At 31.7% G+C, this 23,100-nt stretch overlaps 1 protein-coding gene across 1 annotated transcript in view; it reads right to left on the bottom strand.

Annotated features, from left to right (window-relative positions):
* SI (sucrase-isomaltase) overlaps positions 1-23,100 on the bottom strand; it is a gene marked incomplete at both ends in the record, with an annotated part of 83,884 nt that overhangs the window by 50,707 nt on the left and 10,077 nt on the right. The window contains 12 exons of the mRNA XM_080696582.1: positions 504-588; positions 3,375-3,529; positions 6,105-6,221; positions 7,819-7,990; positions 10,465-10,582; positions 11,196-11,280; positions 13,927-14,040; positions 15,584-15,703; positions 15,792-15,923; positions 16,616-16,741; positions 20,187-20,299; positions 21,438-21,537. Coding sequence (XP_080552708.1) covers positions 504-588; positions 3,375-3,529; positions 6,105-6,221; positions 7,819-7,990; positions 10,465-10,582; positions 11,196-11,280; positions 13,927-14,040; positions 15,584-15,703; positions 15,792-15,923; positions 16,616-16,741; positions 20,187-20,299; positions 21,438-21,537 — 1,437 coding nt within the window. The remainder of the gene's footprint in view (positions 1-503; positions 589-3,374; positions 3,530-6,104; positions 6,222-7,818; positions 7,991-10,464; positions 10,583-11,195; positions 11,281-13,926; positions 14,041-15,583; positions 15,704-15,791; positions 15,924-16,615; positions 16,742-20,186; positions 20,300-21,437; positions 21,538-23,100) is intronic.

Below are 23,100 nucleotides of genomic sequence, written 5' to 3'. Positions count from 1 at the left end.
AAGCATCTGATTTTTTATTTTCTGTGATACTTCCCTGTGAATGCCACATTTCAGGCTACATTCCCACTCGTGATAGCCCCAGCACAGGCCTCTCCACACAGCAGGCTCCAATCCCAGTCTCGCTGGCCCTGGCACTGGCCTCACCGCATGGCAGGCTATGATCCTGGCCTCTAAGGCCCCAGCACCGGCCTAGTATTTATGTTTTCTTAGTGAAGGGCTCATTGGTCTTATTTTGATTTTGACTGAATAAATAAGGCTTTTGCAAAATATTAATTTTATGCAATTCTTTGCTCCAAGTTATATTTTATATATTAGATAAGTATGAATCTACTTTATATTATTATAATTTTAAAGTGATCTTCTGTGCTTTAATATGCAATTAAATATTAGCTTGAAACAATGCATTGAGTAACAACTATTATACAGAAGTTTTATTATTAGATATGAATTTGCTTATACAAGTTTCCTTTAAGCAATAAACTTATTAAATTTTAAAAACCCACCTGTCTCAAAACAGGAGTAATAAGTAATGCAGGGCCCCATAAAAACTCAAGGTCTTCAACCCAGCTGTTTGTATCTTCATAGAACCTAAGAACATAACAATGTTAAAGATACAATAATACATACTAAATATAGCTAAATTCCTTGTTTATCCTTTTAGTTTTTCCCTGAGAATCATTATTAATTTTTTTCAGAATAGAACTTTTTAAATTATTTTGCATTGGGATTTGCACTAATGACTCATAACCAGCACCTTTTTTCTTTTTTTCTTTATTATTATTATTATTTTATTTATTTATTTTTTTGGTGGTACTGGGGTTCCTGGAAACCCTTCTACCTCCGGGTTACACTCCCAGACATATTTTTTATATTTTTATTTGGAAACAGGGTCTCTTAAGCCAGCAAGGCTGACTTTGAACCAGCGCAATCCTCCTGTCTCCGCTTCCAAAGTGGGGATTACAAGTGTGCGCCACCACGTCCGGCCCTTTTTTTCTTTTAATTGATGCATCCTAACTTTGAGCTACCGCCCCAACCCTATTTTTATTTTTTACTTTGAAACACGGTCTCTCACTAAATTCCGCAGGATCTCACTAAGTATCTGAGGCAGACCACGAACTCGGATCCTGTCTCAGCCTCCCAAATGCTGGGATTACAAGTGTGTGCCACCACACCCTGCATGGGAGTATAGCCCAGAGGTAGAAGGCCTCTGGGTTCCATCCCCAGTATCACAAAATAAACTTGATGTATTGAAAATATTTGTCATAGTAAGGTTCAAAGTGATATAAACATACTTGTACAAAGCATTCACAATGTGATTCCCTTTGAGTCCAACTCAGCTCTTTCTACCTCCCCATAGATAATACTAACATTGACATAGATAACTTCATATATGAATAAATGATTATTAGAATTGCTCCCATCATCACATCTTATCGTTCACTTCCCCATCTTCCTCTCCAAACCCCCTTTAGTGTCTACTAGTGTCTCTACTAGTGACTCTCCTTTTTCCTTTGAAATCATTTTTCTCAGTTTCTCTCTAGCTTTCACATATAAGTAAAAACATACAGTCATTTATCTCCTGTGACTCACTGAGCATAGTATTCTCAAATTTAATCTATTTTCCTGTTCATTTTTATGGCTGAGCAAAATTTCATTGTGTGTATATACTATAATTTCTTAATCCATTCAACTGATACAGGACATCTAAGCTGGTTCCACAGTTGGGCCACTGTAAATTGTGTTGCTATAAAGGTGGAAATGCATGTATCTCTGTAGAAATCTGACTTCAAATTTTTTGGGGAACATCCCATGAATGGTATGGCTGGGTCACGTCGTGACTCCATTCCTAGTCTTTTAAGAAAACTTCACACTTATCTTTATAGTGGTCATATTAATTTACAATCCCACTAACAGTATATAAGGATTGCTATTTCTCCATACTCTTGCCAGCATTTATTATTCTTTGTAATCCTGATGATTGTCATTCTAGATTTAGATGAAATCTCAGTGTCATTTTGATTTGCCTTTCCCTGGTTGCTAATGATGATGAGCATGTTTTCATTATATTAATTTATTTTATTTAATTTATTTAATACATGTAATTTTAGATCAATAGTTCTTATATTCTTAATGGTGCATGTGACACTTCAGAAAGAAAGGAATAGGGGAAGGAGGAATGGTGGAAGAGAAGAGGAGGAAGAAAATAAGGAAATTAATTCTTATACTCAAAAGATCTATCGTGGACAAGCCGGGCATGGTGGCACAGGCAGGCTTGTAATTCCAGCATTCAGGAGGCTGAGACCAGAGGATCGCGGTTCACGGACAGCCTCGGCTACTTAGTGAGGCCCTCTACAACTCAGTGAAACGCAGTTTCAAAATAAAGAGTTAAAAAATAGGGCAGGGGGTGTAGCTCAGAGGTCGAATGCCCCTGGGTTCAGTCCCCAGACCCGCAAAAAAGAAAAAAAAAAGAAAAAAAGATCTGTCATGGGTGATATGGTAACTTTTCATCTGTAATAAATAATAATTAAGTTTATTTTTATTCAATATGGTAGTTCCATAGAGTATCAGAGATATTTCATAATCTAGTTTCTTCTTTTCATATATATTTTTTTTATGAAACTCTATTTTGACATGATTTAAAAAGGTCATGAAGTCATTTCTTAGGAAAAGCTCTATTCTGGTCATGATAAACAAAGGTTAGCACAGTACAGCTTTTGTAAACATAGTATATTTTTTATCTATATTTATATGATTTTATAATATATACTTAATTGACTTTCAATAATTCTATGTTTTATCATTTCTAAGCATATAACTTCCATAATATTATATATATGTTATATAGGTATGTGACACATATACATGTATATAGTCCCTTGAAACTCTTATATATTAGAGATATAACTTATTATATTACTTATTATAATTTATTATATAACATATATATGATATATCTATATATTATATATGCATATATATGTATATATTCTCTTATAAGTTCTATATATTAGGGATATAATTTCCCTACTATCATATATATAATATATTATACATATTATATATTCTCCTGTAAGTTCTATATGTTAGGGATATAATTTCCCTAATATTATATATACAATATATATTTTACGCAAATAAAACACACACAAATATATATTTCCTTGTAAGTTCTATTCAGCTCCCACATTTCTATTTTAATGTGGCCCATCCCTCAAACAAAATTAGGTTTAGTATAATCATTATATACTTATCAAATTATACACACAAATATAAAATAAGCAGCATAGGTCTCCTTGACATCATGATTTATTAATCTCTTCAGCATGTGTTTAAATACACTAATAGAGATTAAAATTTTTATACAGTGTACTCACTCATGAAGAACTGGTCTTGCAACTGTTTCTCCATACACATGGGCTTTATAAAACAGAGTATAGAGGAAAGGTAATAAGGTATAACGAATATTTAAGTAGTGTCTTGATGTATTAACCAAAAGTGAATTCTGTCCAAAATATGCAGGATCCTGATGCTGTAGGATAAAAGGGAAAATAATGCAAAAAGCTAAAATATGAATAAAAATTAAATAAAATAATTTGGTATATTTTTATTTACATAAATTTGAGCTTGTTTATTTTTATTTTTATTTTTATTTTGCGGGTCTGGGGATGGAACCCAGGAGCATTTGACTTCCGAGCTACATTCCCTGCCCTATTTTTTTATTCTTTATTTTGAAACAGGGTCTCACTAAGTTGCAGAGGGCCTCACTAAATAGCTGAGGCTGTCCGTGAACTGCGATCTTCCTGTCTCAGCCTCCCAAATGCTGGGATTACAAGCGTGCACCACCACCCCTGGCTTTGAGTTTGTTTATAAAAAATTGTAATTACCTTATTTACCCTTAAAGTATGTAAATATTTCAAGTTTTGTATTTTTATTTGGTTATGTTTTAATTACATTTATTTATTTATTTATTTATTTATTTATTTTTATTCCAGCACCCGGAATTGAACCCAGGGCCATTCTACCTCCTAGTTTCACCCCAGCCCAATATTTTTTTTTTGAAACAGGGTCTCATTAAGTAGCTGAGACTGGACTCAAAACTGAATCCTCCTATCTCAGCCTCTCAAGTACTGGGATTGCAAGTGTGCACCATAAAATCCAGCAATTAGACTTTAAAGTGTACGTATTTTTAATTTAAATATACATAGAAAGTCAGATGTGGTAGGGAATGCTTATAAACTTTGAAGGCTGAGACAACTGAAATCACAGGTTCAAGGCTAGCCCCAGTAATTTTGCAAGACCATCAAATTAGCAAGACCCTGTTCCAAAATAAAATAATTTAAAGGAGAGGAGGTTGGGGTATGTCTTGGAGGTAGAATGCCTCTTGCGTCAATGCCCAGTACAAAAAGAAAAGAAAGAAAGGAAAAGAAGAGAAAAGAAAAGGCACACACACACACACACACACACACACACACACAGAGCAAAGATGAATGCTTTTATTTAGATTTTACCTGTATATTGTGACAAAAGGAATTACTGGCCCCAGGTTTGCATTGTACCCACAACCTGTGCCATATTCTGTTGTGGTCCCTCTCCCTGCTGGAGTGTACCTACCACCATTTCAATTTGTGCTCCGACATGTAAAGTATTTTGCCCAACAGAATGCTAGTGCATGTGTCATATTCAAAGACTGGAAGTGTGCTGGCTTGAGGGTATTCTTTCCTGTGCCAGGGTAGTCCCATTAGAATAAGCTTAGGTAGTCTGCCTGCACGGGAACACAGGCAACACGGCTACCTGGCCAGTCTGCAGACTTGAAGGCCAGCCTTTCTTGTGGACCCACTAGATCAGCTGACTAGCTATGTCAGCTGACTCCCTCAGTCAAGGTTCTCTGCAGTGAGAATCTCCAGCTACTGGTCACAGCATTAACCAAGGGCATCAGCCTTCCTAAAGCATCCTCAGGTTACACTCAAATCATGTTTCCCTTTGGCTCCTACCAGGTATTGAAAAAACATGGTAGGGATATGGAGCAGATCCTTTTTTGGAGACAAAGAACTCTTACAGTGAATAACTTTCCCTTAAAAAAAAAGCACCCACTATGCAGCCCGAAACTTTTGTTAGAACTGTGTAAAAATTTATGATACTCTCTACAGAATCTTCTTCCTTCCCTGTTAGCTTTCTAAGATTGAGCCCTGGGTTGTGGTTTGAAGTCTCTCATCACATACTAATGCTACCCCCCCTCGTTATCCTTCACAAATATTTTACCAACATATCTCACACATATCATAACATCTACTTTCCCAGAACACAAATCAATACGGAATAAAAGGATTCAGATCAGGATCTCATATAGACACAAATCACTGAAAAGTATCATTTGGGTGGATTAGGAAGTGTCTAACCTCTAATTTGACCCGTTTAATTCTGTTCTAGCATATCTCCTTGAAGGCTGAGTAGCTGTCCCTCCTTTCAAAGGGAACCAAGGTCTAGTACACAATCAATGTATAACTACTGACTCCTTAAACAGTATGCAATGAATTACCTTAATGGTTCAACTGAACTTCACTATTTTTCCCACAAAAATTGACAAATGAAAGCCCACAACATGCTAGACTAAGGACTGGTACCATGGCTCCATATTTCCTTATACTTCTGCTCCTTCCACTTCAGATACATGCTGAAAAGTGCTTCCTTTTTCCTGATGTGTCTATTTCAGTTTTATTTCTTTTTAAAAGCCTTGAGACTCAGAAAGCTTTGTGTCTTTAATTTGTTGCTTTTCTTTATAAAACAAAACCTGAAAATCCCTGATGGTATGATTCTTATGAAAGAAAAGGTACATGGAATTTAACATTGTTAGAATCTAAGACTTCATACTCAAAATGCTTTGTCTCTAACTTACAATGCTAGTAATTTAATCCACTTGTATATATGGTTTAGGAATACATATGTTATAAACACATTTAGTTTCATAATTTCCTACTTTCACCTTTTTCTATACAAAACATAAATGTAGGTATTGAGAAGAGAACTTTTAAATATTCATTCAAATTATGCTTCCAAGTTTCTGATTATATTTTTGTAGAGAGAAAAGTACATTAGTAGTCACTTGCCATATATCCATCAGAATTATGATTTCTAGAAAATGGATAAAATGCCCCAAGTTGCATCCATCTCCTGCAAAGCTCTTCTGTAGTATCGCCATCAAAACCACAGATATCAGCTCCAACCTGAAAAAACAAATATATCTATTATTTATAGTGCTTGAATTCTCAAATTTGCATACAGACCATATTCTATGTCTCAACTAATTAATTTTGTATCATTTATAATCTCCTTTTTACTGTCTTTTTGTAATTCGCCATAACCCATTTCTTTATTTTCTATTTTTGCTCCTTTACAAAATATATTTTAAGTGCATTGTTTTACATATCCTTTTTTATTTCTTTACACATTGCTTTGTGTGTTTTTATATTTTTTCTCTTTTGACCTAATTATTAACTCAATGCAAACAGAACAAATATATTAAAATATCTTGCTTCTTGATCAGAAACATAACTCTTTAAAATGATTTTTACTTATATTGTATTACTGGAGGAGTAAACTATGAAAAAATTGGGACTATATATTCATGTTGAGCTTAGGAGCTACGTTATTTCAAATAAAATTGAGTTTCACCAAATCTATATCCATATAACACTGCATGATATTTTCCTTATGAACTCTGCATAAAATACTTTCTTGTATTTAGTATTTACTATTTACAAGCATTTTTTCTACATAAGTAGATGTGTATCTATAAAAATTATAGTAAGCTGGGCACACCTGTAAACTAAGTATTTGGGAGGCTGAGACAGTAGAATAGCAGGTTCAAGGACAGCCTCAGCAACTTAGTGAGACCCTGTTTCAATATAAAAGGGCGGAGGTGTATCTAATTTTTCTATTGCATTTACTTTCTAGAGAATTAAAGTGGGTACTATAATTTCAATGTTAATCATTTACTGGCTATACAAATTTAAATATTCACTTCTCAGTATGCACATTGTTTTGTAAGATATCTTCTGGTAAGCAGGAGCTTAATTTTATGTTAACCAAATTTGTATAATTTTCCTTTATGATTTGTACCCCTTCTGTTGTTTAGGGAATTATTCCTATAATATAATATAATGTAATATAATATTATAAATTTACTTTTTTGAGTTTTCTTCTAAAATACTTAAGGTTTGAAGATATAAGTGTTAGGTTGCCAACTATCTGTGGTCGATTTACACAAATTTTGTGAGAAGTAAATTCTTGTCCTTTGTTTTTAAATGTTTAATCAATTGCTCATGAATACTTGATACCTTCTTTACAGATCTGCAATGATAGCACTGCACAACTCAAAAAGGCTTCCGTGTATGTATGGGCTGAAGAAGAAGAAGAAGAAGAAGAAGAAGAAGAAGAAGAAGAAGAAGAAGAAGAAGAAGAAGAAGAAGAAGAAGAAGGAGGAGGAGGAGGAGGAGGAGGAGGAGGAGGAGGAGGAGGAGGAGGAGGAGGAGGAGGAGGAGGAGGAAGGGGAGGGGAGGGGAGGGGAGGGGAGGGGAGGATGGGAGGGGAAGGGAAGAAGAGAAGAGAAGAGAAGAGAAGAGAAGAGAAGAGAAGAGAAGAGAAGAGAAGAGAAGAGAAGAGAAGAGAAGAGAAGAGTGGAGTGCAGGCAATATGAAGAGAGAAGAAAAGAGAAAAAGAAACAATGTCATTTTCTGCTTTTAACAAATACATATATATATATATACATATATATATGTATATGTATACACATACATATACCATTGTATGAAATTGTCTTACCAAAGGCATTCCAAACAAACTGAACTCCAGCATTGCAGTGATAGACCATTCCATTTGTTCCCATGAAGCAGTATTATCTCCTAACCAGTGTGTAGCATGATGTCCAGAACCAGCAAAAGTGGATCGGGTGAGAATGAAGCTTCTTTTATTTGGAAAAACTCTTTCTACAGCTCTAAAAATAAAACCAAATTAATAAGAGTTGTCTTAAAGAAAAATTTGATATTTTTGTTAATTTTAACATTTCAGCTTCATGTGTAGGTTTGAATATTTTCTGAGCCAAGTCAATATTTTAAAGCATTCTTTCAATAGTTTTGTGTCAACTTTTTATTTATCTATCATTATTTACTTATTAAAACATAGTCTAACTCGTCTTAGTGGTGCATGCTTGTAATCGCAGTACTTGGGATGCTGAGAAAAGAGGATCACAGGTTCACAGCCAGCTTCCGAATCTGTTTTAAAATAAATAAAATAAAACAAAATAGGGCTGAGCATGTAGCTCAGATGCAAAATACTGTTTGGTTCCATCCCCATTACCACATAAAAATACATAATACATATATACATACATACACACATATATGCATACTTTCATATATGATGATAATCATAGAAAAAGAAAATCTTTTAAGAATGAGATTTGAGAGATTCATTCATCCTTTTCTAAATTAAAAGTACATGGTTTTCAACATTTCAACATTTGTAATGAAAATATATAGTATAAACTCAAATTTATTTCACATGTATAAAATTTATAACATGAACTTGTATTAAATATACTTTTTTGAAGTATGATTACTAATTATATCTTAATATCCACATTTTCAAATATTAACAAGCAATGATGAGAAAAACATACGTGAGAAACATTTTAGTTTCCAGACATTAAACACCATTCACAACTACAGAATCCTTCATTTTGTCTATATTAGCATCTACTGTTGATATTTTCATCAGTTTGACAAGTATTAAAGAATGATACAAAAATTTAATTCAATATACAAAAGTATCTGGACTACTTTAGTAAAACTACCTTAGTAAAAGTTAACTGCTTTTTCCACAGTACATCCTTTATCTAATTGACATGTATGGAGAACAGAATGAACATTTTCTTCACTATTGCATTATAGAACCTTACACAATGCTTGGAAACTAACAGTAATCCATATCTGGTGGTACCCTTCTTTTGTTTTATATCAGGCAAGTATTAATATTTAAGGATGATTTTTTTACTAGAAAATCGCTTGGTAGTTCACTACTTAGAAGCTATATTTTAAATGAAACATTTGTTTTCAAAAAACAATTAAGTTTTTTTTTTCTAGGAGAAGCAGTGTTTTCTTTTTTCTTTTTTTTTTTTTTTTTTGGTGGTACTGGGGCTCCTGGAAGCCCTTCTACCTCCGGGCTACACTCCCAGACCTATTTTTCCATTTTTATTTGGAAACAGCGTCTCCTTAAGCCAGCCCCGCGGCTGGCTTCGAACCTGCGCAATCCTCCTGTCTCTGCCTCCCAAGCGCGGGGATTACAAGCGTGCGCCACCACGCCCGGATAGAAGCAGTGTTTTCTTAAGTCAATTGATAATTTCATGTTAAAAAACACTTATATTGCCGGGCGTGGTGGCACAGACTTGTAATCCTCGCGCTTGGGAGGCGGAGACAGGAGGATCGCGCTGGCTTAAGAGACCCTGTTTCCAAATAAAAATATATATATAATAGGTCTGGGGTGTAGCCCTTAAGGTAAAAGGGCTTCCAAGGACCCCAGTACCACAAAAAAAAAAAAAGAAAGAAAGAAAAGAAAAGAAAAGAAAAGAAAAGAAAAGAAAAGAAAAGAAAAGAAAAGAAAGGAAAACACTTATATTTAGAGATGAGAATCTGAATCAAAATTTTGATGAATAATATAAATCTATGAATTAAGAATATCATAGCCACAATATTGAACCATCCTAGGTGTCAAGCAACAGATACATGTATGAAGAAAATGTGGTGAAAATGTGGTGAATATACACAACAGAATTTAATTAACCCATAAAGAAGAACACAATTATGTTATCTGCAGGAAAATAAATGGAACTAAAGAATATTATGCTAAGAGAGATCAGAGTCTCAGAGTGTTAAGGTCATATGTTTTCTCTCCTATAGTTATATGTGGAAGCTAGAGAGAAAATAGTAAAAGAGACTTTAGAAAAATTAGGAGAGACACCAGGAAAAAAGTAGAAGGGTCCTGAAGAATGACAGATGGAAAAAAGAGGACTGAAGATTAAAGGTACACTACCAATCTAACATTGAGGAGAGGGGTGGGATAAAGAAGAAAATAAACCAAGTTATATGTTCATGTATGTTTATATCACTTTGGATCTCACTATAATGTATAATTATAATGAACCAATTATATATATATATATATATATATATATATATATCTTATATATATAAATAATATCTTGTTAACTATATATTATACCATGTATTTCATGATAATTCAGGTCCAAATACATGAGTATTAATAAACTACTGGTGCTTTGAATTTTTAGTGTAAAGTATTACTTTTCTCTTTTTTTTTTACCCTTGTTATTTTCTAACTACATTGATAAATTATCAAAAATATCCCCAGTCAATAAATATAAAAGAAATTTTCAAATGCAACTATACATACTTCTCTGTGGCTATGGACATGCTGTATCCATACAGGCTGTGGACATCGTACTGTTTGCCCCAGTATTGTACCGCGTCCATGCAAAGAGTTTTGGAATACAGGATTTTGTCAAGAATGTCTTAGAGAAAACACATAAGAAATATTTTTAAGAGATATTTTTTTCAGTTAATAATGTTTACATCTACTTTTATGATGTGATATATAATACAATACTAATTTAAAAATAAAGAGTACAACTAATTAAAATTAAGTTACAATTAGATTCCTAGCCTCCACTCCTCTTGAACTTGGAAAAATTATTTCACTTATATTTAGGTTAATAAATACTAATACTTCCTAACTTTAATAATAAATAAATCAATGAAAAAATAGCCCTTACTGATATATAGAAATTTTCACATCTGTATTGTACATCATATACCTATGGGCTCATTTAAAATATTTACAGGAAGGAAATACTTTGGCTGAGAGAAAAAAATAATTTCAACTTTTAAAAATTGTACCAAAGAAGGCCGGGTGTGGTGGCACATGCTTGTAATCCCCGTGCTTGGGAGGTGGAGACAGGAGGATCACACAGGTTCAAAGCCAGTCTCACTGGCTTAAGAGACACTGTTTCCAAATAAAAATATATAAAAATAGGTCTGGGAGTATAGCCTGGAGGTAGAAGGGTTTCCAGGAACCCCAGTACCATAAAAAAAATTACCAGTTAACAAAAAATAAATGAAAGTTACCAGGAATAAATGGTGGATAATTCAAGTTGTTTTCAGCGCACTGTTCTGTTGAACCATGAACAAAACTGGAAACTTCATTCATATCCTAAATGGATATAAAATGAAACCATAAGATTTTAAATTAAAAAATAAGTGTAAATTATCTAGTTGTTAAAAGTTTTACCTATGGAAACTAGGGAGTTATTTTATTACTGGAAGGTACATAGAAGCCATCAACATTAAAATAAATAGGATTTATATACCAGCTCACAGAAGCATCTCAAAACGTTTTGAGAAATTTTAAACAACCAAAATGTATTTCATTTATCTAATTTTAATTGTACATAAAGCACATCAATTGAAATATTAAAACACAAATATTTTCTAAATACTTGTGTAAGTCCTCTCACCTCGCATCTATCTTTATACAAGCCATCCTACTACATTTATTCATTTAATGTATTTTGTTTCAGCTGCCTTTTATGTGGTTTTTATTAGGTGCTGGATATGTATCTAGCAACAATATTTGATTAGCCCACATCTCATAAACTCTTATTAGAGAACTCTTATTGTCTTCTGATGATTTTAATACCCTGATAATCTTTATTCATCTCTGTTATCTTCAAAGTACAATCACATAAGTATCAGATGAATATTACAAACAGAATTTAAGAAAATTTGTCACAAAAAAGAAGAGAAGAGATTTCTCATTGTGCCACAAAGGGTGAATGTCTTCTCTGGACATTGGTCTATATTGGTCTCTATATTGGTCTATAATTTTCTTGAAGTATCTTTATTTTGTTTTGGTATTAATGTAATACTGGCCTCATAGAAGGAGTTTGGAAGAATTCCTTACTTATTTTATGATCTCACTTATTTTATGTTAAAAATACGCAAAGTGCTGTGGTCACTTTCACTACAGATTTGATTACGATGTAAGACTATACTGTACCAATAAAAGTACAAAAAGTAAAAGAAAATCTAAAGCTTCTCTTTTAATTTGATTGAAAGCACCATAGAAATCTTGAAGATAATCCTAACCCTTTATTCTATTTTGTCAGAAAAAACATTCTTTCTTCATATTTGTGTTACAACATAGCTGACATATAGATGGTACAAAATAAATACTTATAAAATAAATTACTTATTGATTCAATAACTTACTGAGTAATTTAAAGAATGACTAAATGAATAATGAGAAAATTCAAGAAATATAAATGGTATGGAATTTTGGGGGCTGACTGGGCGATGTGTGCATGTATGTCTACAAAAGTTTGTATCCCACTATGATGTATGAATACAGTGCACCAATAAAATAAAATTAAAAAAATAAAAAAATAAAAAGTAAAGCTAGGATATTCATTATGTCTTTCCCGGGGTTCTATAGATTCAGTTGTAATTATTTTGAACACAATCATAGTGGTTTTCTCTATATTAATTCTTATAAGATGTTTCTTCCTAATATATATATATATATGTGTGTGTGTGTGTGTGTGTGTGTGTGTGTGTGTGTGTGTGTGTGTGTGTGTATTTAGGGTTATTTAGGGTTATGGTGGTTTCATTCTCCAAATGGGGATTTTGTTTTACCATAACCAAAGAAATTTAATTCCTTGACTATCCTTCTATTTAGAATAGCTATAGAAATAAAAATTTATTATTTTCTTTTTTGTGGTATTAGAGATGGAACCCAGGGGCATTCTATCTGAGCTACACCTTCAACCCTACTTTACACTTTTGTTTTTGAAGCAAGGTCTTACTAAGTTGCAGAGGGCCTCACTAAGTTGATGAGGCTGGCTATAAATCTGGGATCCTCCTGTCTCAGCCTCCCAAGTACTGGGGTTACAAGCAAGAGCCATCACACCCAGCTAATAATTCATCCAAATAAATGTTCGAACACTTGTGATACTATTTAACAACATTACAAGCAATCTATTATTTTGCTTGTTGTTGTTTCTTGAGATAAAATGCAACTTTTGCCACTTGATTTTTTTTCTATTTCACAGGATTAGAGTAAAATGATAGCTTTTAAAGGGTAAAGACTTAATGAGATTCTATTGCTGTAATTGCTTGATTATCTCAGACATTCATAAATATTTTTGGAACCGAAAGTAGACTTTTGTATTGCTACAGGCTTGCACACAATACTTGATGAGTTTTCCCTGGCTCCCTCCACACTCTTCCCTTCCACATACAAGATATTAAAATTGGCATTGGTATTCAATTCCTTCTTTAAGTCTACCCAACCCACCCAGAGACCACTTACCACTAGAGTTTCTTCTCTATTATCTAAAGTCCCTCATATCTCAATTGTGCTATAGTTTTTGCATATAAGAGAAAACTTATGATCCTTCCCTTTCTATGACTGGATAATCTCACTTAACAGTATGTTTTCCAGGTTCATTTATTTTTCTCTAAATGACATGATTTTGTTGTTCTTTATTGTTGAGCAGAATCCCATTGTTTGTTTTTTATATAAATTTAGTCAAAAAGTTACAATACTTTTGTTACCAAAATAGATTTATTCTATAATATGTACTACTAGAGAAATCTCAATTAAACTTTTTAGTTTTTATTCTTTTCTAGTTCATTAACACAATAGGTATGTTAGACAAAAGATAGATGATTAGACATTTTAAAATTATCAGAGCTTTAAATTTTATCTTGAATAATCTAGAGGAATATATCTTGCTTTTTATGAATAAGTTATTCTATGTCCATTGACCATTATGACTGGTTTCAAATAGCTACTTACAATCCAAAGTCCATCATAATTCAGTTCTTGATGAAAAATACTGCATTCATTTACCCACCAATCTACGCAGCTTGGATTAGTGAAATCAGGATATACAGTTAATCCTGGCCACACCTAGATGAACAGATCATTCACATACAGACATAAATAAAATAAAAATAAATATAAATAAATAGAATTTTAAGGGAATTAAGTTAATAATATGAAAATTGTAAAATTTTCAGTACTGAGGATAGGACATAGGGGCATTCTACCTCCGAGCTACATCCCTATGTTTTAATCTTTATTTTGAAACACTGAGTTGCAAAGGGCCTCAATAAGTAGCTGAGGCTGTCCACAAACCTAATCCTCCTGTCTCAGCCTCCCAAATGCTGAGATTACAAGCATGAGCCACTATGCCTGGGTAAACTCAGGCAATCTTCTACACATATACGAAAAACACAATGTATACAATCCTGGCTCTGTGATTTATGCTTCTTCAAATTAATTTATAGTATTTTATTTTATTTATAATAACATTAGGCAAGAAAAATTTAATGTCAAATAAATTGGGATAAAATATACTATTTAATATCCAAATGGTCTATATTAGCTGTCTGATTTGTTCTTATCCAACAGAATAGATCTTTATTAAAAATTTCTGTGAAGCCGGGAGTGGTGGTGCACACTTTGTAATTCCCACGCTTGGGAGGTGGAGATAGGAGGATTGCACAGGTTCGAAGCCAGCCTCGCTGGTTTAAGAGATCCTGTTTCCAAATAAAAATATAAAAAAGGTCTGGGAGTGTAGCTCAGAGGTAGAAGGGTTTCCAGGAACCCCAGAACCACACACACACACAAAAAAAAAATTCTGTTCAATATCAGTAGGTATTATGTATAAAAGTATGTAGGTCTAATAAAGTTTATAATTTTTCAAGAATGGTTTATTGATAAATTTTGACAAATACCATATAAAGTTATAGGATTTTCTTTATGGTTGTAAATATTCTATAACAAACATATGATTTTAGACTAATAATATATCTTCCTGTTTTATTTGTATTAAGTCACACAAGTGGAGATACAAATTCAATATGTCTAGACAATATTTTGTTTTTGACATGTCTTAAAAAGTTGTAACCAAATCTGTATTTATTCACTATTGCAATGCACCAATAAAATAATTTTAAAAAATAAAAAATATGCATTTGAGAACTGGGCACTTTTCTATATACTATTCATTAGCTTTGTTGGTTTAGGAAACTTACTTTGCTTTCCTAAAACTCATATTTTTCATATGCAAATAATTTTAATAGTAGATATCTCATCATTTTATCATGAGGATTAAATGCAATTTAAAAAATTTGTGCTCAGTATATAGATATAATATTCATATACACAGATTATTTTGTATCAAATTTCTTCAAAGACTTACCAGAATTTAAGAATGTAAAGTAGGTATCATAATAGCTTTAATTTTCTTTGTAGTACTTAAAATATCTATTTGCATTTTATAGGATTGAATTGCTTTAAAGATTAGATTTCCTATCTGTAATTTTCACAGATGAAATAACAAATTCAAAGATGAGAGCAAATACACTGACATCTGCACACTCACACATGTACACACATGCACATTTATAGACTTACAAACACGAGTTCAATGAAAATAATAACTTACCTCTCCAATAATTGGTGAATTTCCATTTGAATTGTTTACCCACACATGTTGTGCATTTCCCCTTTCATAACTTTCATATGCTGATCCATCAGCACGTCTATCTATAGAAATTGCTGGGTCCTGACAATAGAGAAAAGAAAATTTAGAAAATCTCTTAACTATAGATGTGCAATGGCGAATAAGGTTTCAATATATTATTTATGATTACCAAGATGATAACATATTTCTGTTCATGGTCATGCAAATCTTGAACAAATTCAGGGAGCCCATTAAATGCAACTCTATCATAAGTAAAGTCTTTCTTATCTTCCATATAATCGATATCAGTGACTTGTGTATCCTGAAAATGAACAGAGTCTATTTTAATGCAGTATTGAAGAAACTCTCTAATAACTTTAATCTTGTCTCATGAAGTTGTATTATATTATTAAAAAATAAAACATATTTTATTTCATGACAGCACCACTAATATTGCTTATAAAACTAGGCTTTTTTATAATTCTTAAATATAAAAGCATTAAATGGCTGTTCACATTTAATGTGAATGGTGGTTCATTGTGTTATATACATATGTGAATTTCATACCAGAAAACAAAAACCTATGAAATTAGGAAAATAAGTATTAAATTATATGAGTTATAAGCTGATATCTGCTTAAAAATTGAATGTGACTTTGTTGATGCTTAAACATATATTCTGCTTTAGTACAATTCCTAATCAGTTCTTTAAAAGTATATATTTGTAATGGTCAATAGATATGCTATTTTTTATGGAGCTAAAATATAATTAACCATTAAAAAGTAGCTTTCTAACTATGTATACATTTATACTATGTACCTTTTGAATCTTATATAACCATATACAATTGCATAATACTATATCTATACATACATATATATACATATATAATATATATGTATACACATACATATATACATATATATTATGTTCTTGAAAAATCACTACCTTTATTATTATGTGACAGTTATTTACTTGAGGTATATATTCTCACAAGTCCTTAGTTGTACTTACATATGGTATGCCAGCTTCCCTGTTTCTTTGTACTACTTGTTTCAGTGCATCTAGTGACTCATAATTCCAGCGACTCAGTTGGAACCCAAGATTCCAATATGCAGGCATTGTTGGTAGTCCAACAAGCTTGAAGGAAAATACACATTTCATTAATTTTAATAAAGAAATTTATTTAGCAATAGTACTAAATATTAAGGTATTATTTATTCTGTTATAGAACACCTACTAACTACATAAATATTTATAATTACTTTTATTCTAAAGTATTTCCTAAATATTCTGTTAGAGTTTTATTATGAAACACAGCAAATTTTTTCTATCCCTCAACTTTTATTTATATATCTATATATATATATCTTTTATTTATATATCTATATCTATATATCTATATATCTATATATCTATATATCTATATCTATCTATATCTATCTATATCTACATCTATATCTATATCTATATCTATATCTATATCTATATATATATATATATATATATATATAGAGAGAGAGAGAGAGAGAGAGAGAGAGAGAGAGAGAAAGAGAGGGGGGAGGTACTGGGGTTCCTGGAAGCCCTGCTACACTCCCAGACCTATTTTATATTTTTTATTTGGAAACAGGGTCTCTTAAGCCAGCACGGCTGGCTTGGAACCTGCGCAATCCTCCTGTCTCTGCCTCCCAAATGCAGGGATTACAACCGTGCGCCACCACGCCAGCTAAAAAATTAGAAATTATTTAAAGTAACATTTGCCAAAATATATTTTGTCTATCATGGAAGAAGAAAAGAATAAGAAGAAAGTAGCAAAGAAATAATAAAAGAGAACTTGTTCTGCCACATTTCTACTTTCTATTCAAAAGAAACATGAAAGTTATTGTTCAAAACAAAAGCGTGCTTAAAATTACATAGTCTATATTCTCTTTCATTGTGGAATTGTATCTCTCTCGCTTTTGAGAAATGTTAATAAAATGTAAGTTCTATAAGTTTCTCACCCAATTTCATAAAATTCTTATCTTTTTATACTCTTACAACTGTATTGTAATTAAATATCATAGTGATATATCTCCATGTATGAACATAGCATTATTTGGCCTGTTTCCTTCACCAGTTTTCTTTTTCCCCATCCCGCCTCTTTTCTGGCCTCTGTCTTCATTCATCTAAAGTTCTTTTTGTTTCCTATTTTCTCTCTAGCCTCCACATATGAGAAAACGCTTTGGAACCTTGACTTTCTGTGACTGGCTGATCTCACTTAGCATAATATTCTCTAGTTGCATCTATTTTCCTAGAGATAACATAATTTCGTTCTTTGTCATAGCTTGGTAAAATCCTATATATGTATACTACATTTTCATTATCTTTTTATACTTTGATGAACATAATTCACAATAACCAAATTACAGAATGCTTATCTTATTCACATGTGGTGGCTACTTAAGTTTCCCCGGGGGCCAAATGGATCCCCTCCTTCTCTCATTTTCACAGTGTCAAAGCAAGCACAATAAAAAATTTCAAGAGGGTACCATCGTCTCATTGCAAAAGTATACATAATTTTGCACGTAAAAATAAAAAAATAACTGATATTAATGTTTTTATTAAAAGACAAGTAGGACAGGCATGGTGGCACACGCTTGTAATCCCCGAGTTTGGGAGGTGGAGACACCAGGATCATGCAAGTTCAAAGCCAGCCTCGCTGGCTTAAGAGACCCTGTTTCCAAATAAAAATATAAAAATAGTTCTGGGAGTATAGTCCGGAGGTAGAAGGGTTTCCAGAAAACCCAGTACCACCAAAAATAAATAAATAAATAAATAAATAAATAAATAAATAAATAAAACAATTAGTAGGTTAAGAAAATAACTTTAATATACATAACAGTTTTCTTTTAGTTTAGACAATGTATATATGTGTATATATATGTGTGTGTGTATAATATATATTATAATACTATATATTATAATATATATATATATATATATATATATGGAAACATCATGGAATATGTTTATTCCATGATATTTCCATTATCTATAGCTGAAAACTACTATGTATAAATTTTTCAAAATCATTGTTACTTTTTATTCGAATGAAAAGCTACATTTATTTTAAAAATAAATTTATATAAAATAAATCCCTAAAAGAAGCAATATTTTTCCAATTATATTCCTAGCCTCTTCATATTCTAGAGAATATTTTAAACATTTGGACATGTGATTAAAATTTATTCTTATAGATATATGTATTCATAATAAAGTTAATGTTTAATATAAGTATTTAAATACTAATTTTATAAAATTACCATTAATCTATCATCTATTTTATACTTTGCATTGTCTTTAAAATTGATCAATCCAGCCATTCTTCTACAGTTTAGCATTTGTAAAGAGTACAATTTATTTTTATTCAAACAAAAAATAAAATTTCCTCTGCCTACTTCATATACCAATTGAGTCTTATTTAAATGTGATTCAGTTATAGAGATTATGAAATTATGTACCTCTTCTCCAAAATTCACATCTATCAACAGAGATTTAGGAATTTTTAGAAATTTTTAATAATTCAAGTATATAATACCCTAACTGGTCTCATCTCAGATTTGTAGGACCTACATGAAGACACATTTTGATAGCTATTCTCCTTTGAAGTCATTTTTAGAAATGAAAGAAAGTATATGAAGAAAAACAGATTTTTAAAGTCAGATGATTCATGACTCATATCAATAAAAACAATTTCCTTTCCACAGGAGAATATACAAAAATCAAATTAAATGTAAGTTCTGAATTTTTTATCTCTCCAAGACCCCTTTTCTCAGTCCACTAAAACTTTTCTTAATAAATAAGTGAAAATTGCTTAGATAGTATTCTTAAAATATAAGTCTTCAGGCTGTTTGACACTGAGCCCTCTTGTAGGTCTCAGACCAAAGCCAGTTGTATGGAATTTACCAGCTATAGTTCACTGGCTTTTTCCTTACTCTGTTACATTTAGAATTTTGATCAAATGAATTAAATACTTATACCTTCATTTTATATTATTAGTTATGAAATTAGTACTTTCTTTTGGTTTATTCCAATGAAACAAGTTCATGAATGAGTAAAGGTTTAATATGCAACAACTTAAAGAAATTCAATTTCTGAACTCAGGTGTTCAGAAGGAGAAAAACCTCTGGAAATAAAAATATAAACTTTTAAAGTACATAGGCTTAACTATGAAGAGAAAAATAATAAAATCTGCCTTCTCCAATCTTAAATATAGTAAGATTTTTAGGATATCTCATAAAAATAGAAGATAGTCCTGTAGAAAAGTGAAGGAGACAGGAAGAGGGAGGAAAGGAGGTAAAGGAGAGGTACTGGAGAAAGAAATTGATAAAAATATTATGTGTACATATAAACATTTAACAACAAATCCACCATTATGCATAATTCTAATACCAATAAAATATTTTAGAAACAAAAATGGTAAGGTTTTAAATGAAATTATCTAGGAAGTTCCAGATATACAAAATAGTTATTTAAATATGTGGATTAATTAGGTTAAGAAAAAACATGGCAGAAAATAAATTCATAAAATAGGCCTGGAACACACCTCTTGATACTGTTGAACTACTTGTTCTGGTGTGTCTCCTAGGAAGATGTAAAAATCCAGAATGCCACCAATAACTCTGTAAGTGACTATTGGAGTAGGCTGGAGGAAAATCTCTACAAAATAGAAATTGGAAAAGTGTATGTAAATAGTAAAAAGATACACAATAATAAAACAAATGCAATTTTAGTAGTGCACTAAAGTACTTTCTGATAGATATATTATTTCATGCTATTTTAAATTATTAAGAAGGAACACCATATTGAACATAGGAATAATACAGTAAAAAGAGTAGAATGACACAGAACATCTTTTCACAGAGTTGATAATGGGCCCTTGGAAATTGCACAGTATTGAGTAGTCCTCTTAAAACAAAAGCATCACTTTCGAAAATTATATCTCAGGCATTTTTATTCAAGAGTTTTTAAAAGGTAATATTATCACATATTAATTTCTAAGAAAAAAGGTAAAGGTTTTTAGTTTAGCTTTCTTATATATAATTAATTGGTGACCAGGTAATATACTGCTCCTGCTGAAACATTAACTTTTTAATAATTATTACAACTAGTTCACCTATTAAGTAGAAATTTTATTCAAAATATTAAAAAGCAAAATATTTTACATTACTTGAATTACAATAAACCAAAGATTACTCTTTCAGGTCCCTATCCCCTTAGAGCCCTTTTTCTTTTTTATTTGGAGGAACATATTAATTTATCTTGACAAATGACTATGGGGATGGGAGTACCACTTTGTATTTACAGACATGTCAATGTGTCTCTGAAAGGAAAAAAAGTGTCCATATATCACAACACAACATACTCTCTTCAAAATAGAAGCACTGATATGAAGAATCTACTGACTCACGACCTTCAAATATAATAACCTTGCATGCTAAAATCATTTACAACAGAGTTTATTCTGGTATCTAATACCTATGACTGGAATAAAGAGAGCAGTTAGACATGCCAAATTAAATCTCATTTAAAGCCAGGCGTGGTGGTGGCACACTTGTAATCCCAGCATTTGGGAGGCTGAGACCGGAGGATCACGGTTCGCAGACAGCTTCAGCTACTTAGTGAGGCCCCCTGTAACTCAGTGAGACCCGGTTTCAAAATAAAGAATAAAAAATAGTGCAAGAGGTGTAGCTTGGAGGTCAAATGCCCCTGGGTTCCATCCTCAGACCCACAAAATAAATAAATAAATAAATAAATAAATCTCATTTAAACATCTCATCAGATATATTACTCTTACCCATTGCATTGCTGTTCAGTAAGAAAACACCAAATGACTTTCCAGATGTATCTTCAATGCACATGAAGAATGTCTGATGACCATATAAGTTGTTATTATTCTATAAAAGAAAATTTTGAAAATTAAAATTTTAACACATTAAAAGTAAGAATTTAGTATGTTAAAATGGCCTTTGCAAACTCATATTTATAGTTTACTCTCTATTTTTTTAATCTTTTCTTTTGGTGCTAAACATGTACTAAAGGACATTCTGCTTCCAAGTTATACCCCCACCCTGATGTGATTTTTATATTTTTGGAAACAGGGTCGTACTAAGTTGCTGAGAGCCTCACTAAATTTCTAAGACTGGCTTTGAACTTGTAATCCTCCTATCTCAGCCTCTCAAATACTGAGATTACAGTTGTGAGCCATGATGCCCATCTTTACTTTCTATATTTCTCCTAATTTTCTTCAATATATGTATTATATCAATCATTGTAGCTCAAAAGGTATATATACTAACAGCGTACTGACAAGTCAAAATCAGATACCAATCATTTTCAGTTCAAGGTCTATATTTTTAATATTTATAAAGCAAACTAAATAAAATACATAAAATGAATAATTTTATAGTAACATATATACAACCTAATTTGTACAATGAACAATAGATTATTAACCTTTATATTTTCTGATAATTAAGAGAGTTTAATAAGCTACTTATGATGGCTCAGTGGTATGTTTATCCATTATGTTTTGTGTATGCCCAAGGAACATGTAAATGATGACTACCCTCAGTGACCATCTGAAGGATACTGGTTGAGAACTGATGAGGAACTAAAATAGTAGAAGCAAATGGTAAAGAGAAAAAGACTTCCTACCTGTTTTTATTTAAATGGCAGTTTAAAAGAAAAAATGTATGGAAAACAGGCATGAGGTATTCAGCCTCATGTCTATTAGAGATAACAATGCTGTAATCAAAGATCTGTATAATATATCAGTAGTTCTGTAATCAGTGGAATTCAAAATAACCGTTTACTCCTTCTGAGAAGTACCATAGCATTATCATTACAAAGATAATAAACATCAATAAAAAAGAAACTTTTAATGGTTAGTTTTTGTCCTCAAGAACCATACAATCTAGTAGACAAATACATATATAAAAATAACATATTGTGATTATTGTTGTAATAAAATATAAATAAAGGATTAAAATAAAGAATAATCCTATATAGGAAAACATAGGAGATGTTTCTCCATAACATATTGGATGCATGAGAAACCACCTTAAGCTTCAGTTGTTACAAAGAAAAATGATGGCCTTGCAAAGATTTCAAACTATGCAAGATTATCATACGTTTGGGAATAAGAAAAAGTAGGCAAAGGTGCATGAGACAGTGTCTAAAAGACAAGAAGATAGCATTTCACATCTACATGTCTCCATTTAGAATATGGTACTTGGAACGATTTTAGCTTAATAGTTTTCATTACAAGGGTGATTGCAAAAGGAATAATGAAACTGTAAAAGTGGAAATCAAAAGAAACCTTTCATAAAATTGAAAACCCATTCAAACCTTCACAAAATCAGCTCTTTACTGAGTTAATTTAGAATTGACCTATCAGGTCTCATCCCTATAGTAAACAAGATTCTGGACTATGATATAAAAATCTTAATTGTTAATGT

Source organism: Muscardinus avellanarius (genome assembly GCF_963383645.1).
Source record: "Muscardinus avellanarius genome assembly, chromosome: 5".
Classification (NCBI taxonomy): domain Eukaryota; kingdom Metazoa; phylum Chordata; class Mammalia; order Rodentia; family Gliridae; genus Muscardinus; species Muscardinus avellanarius.
Note: the sequence above shows the minus strand (reverse complement) of the source record. Positions and strands in the feature narration are given on the sequence as shown.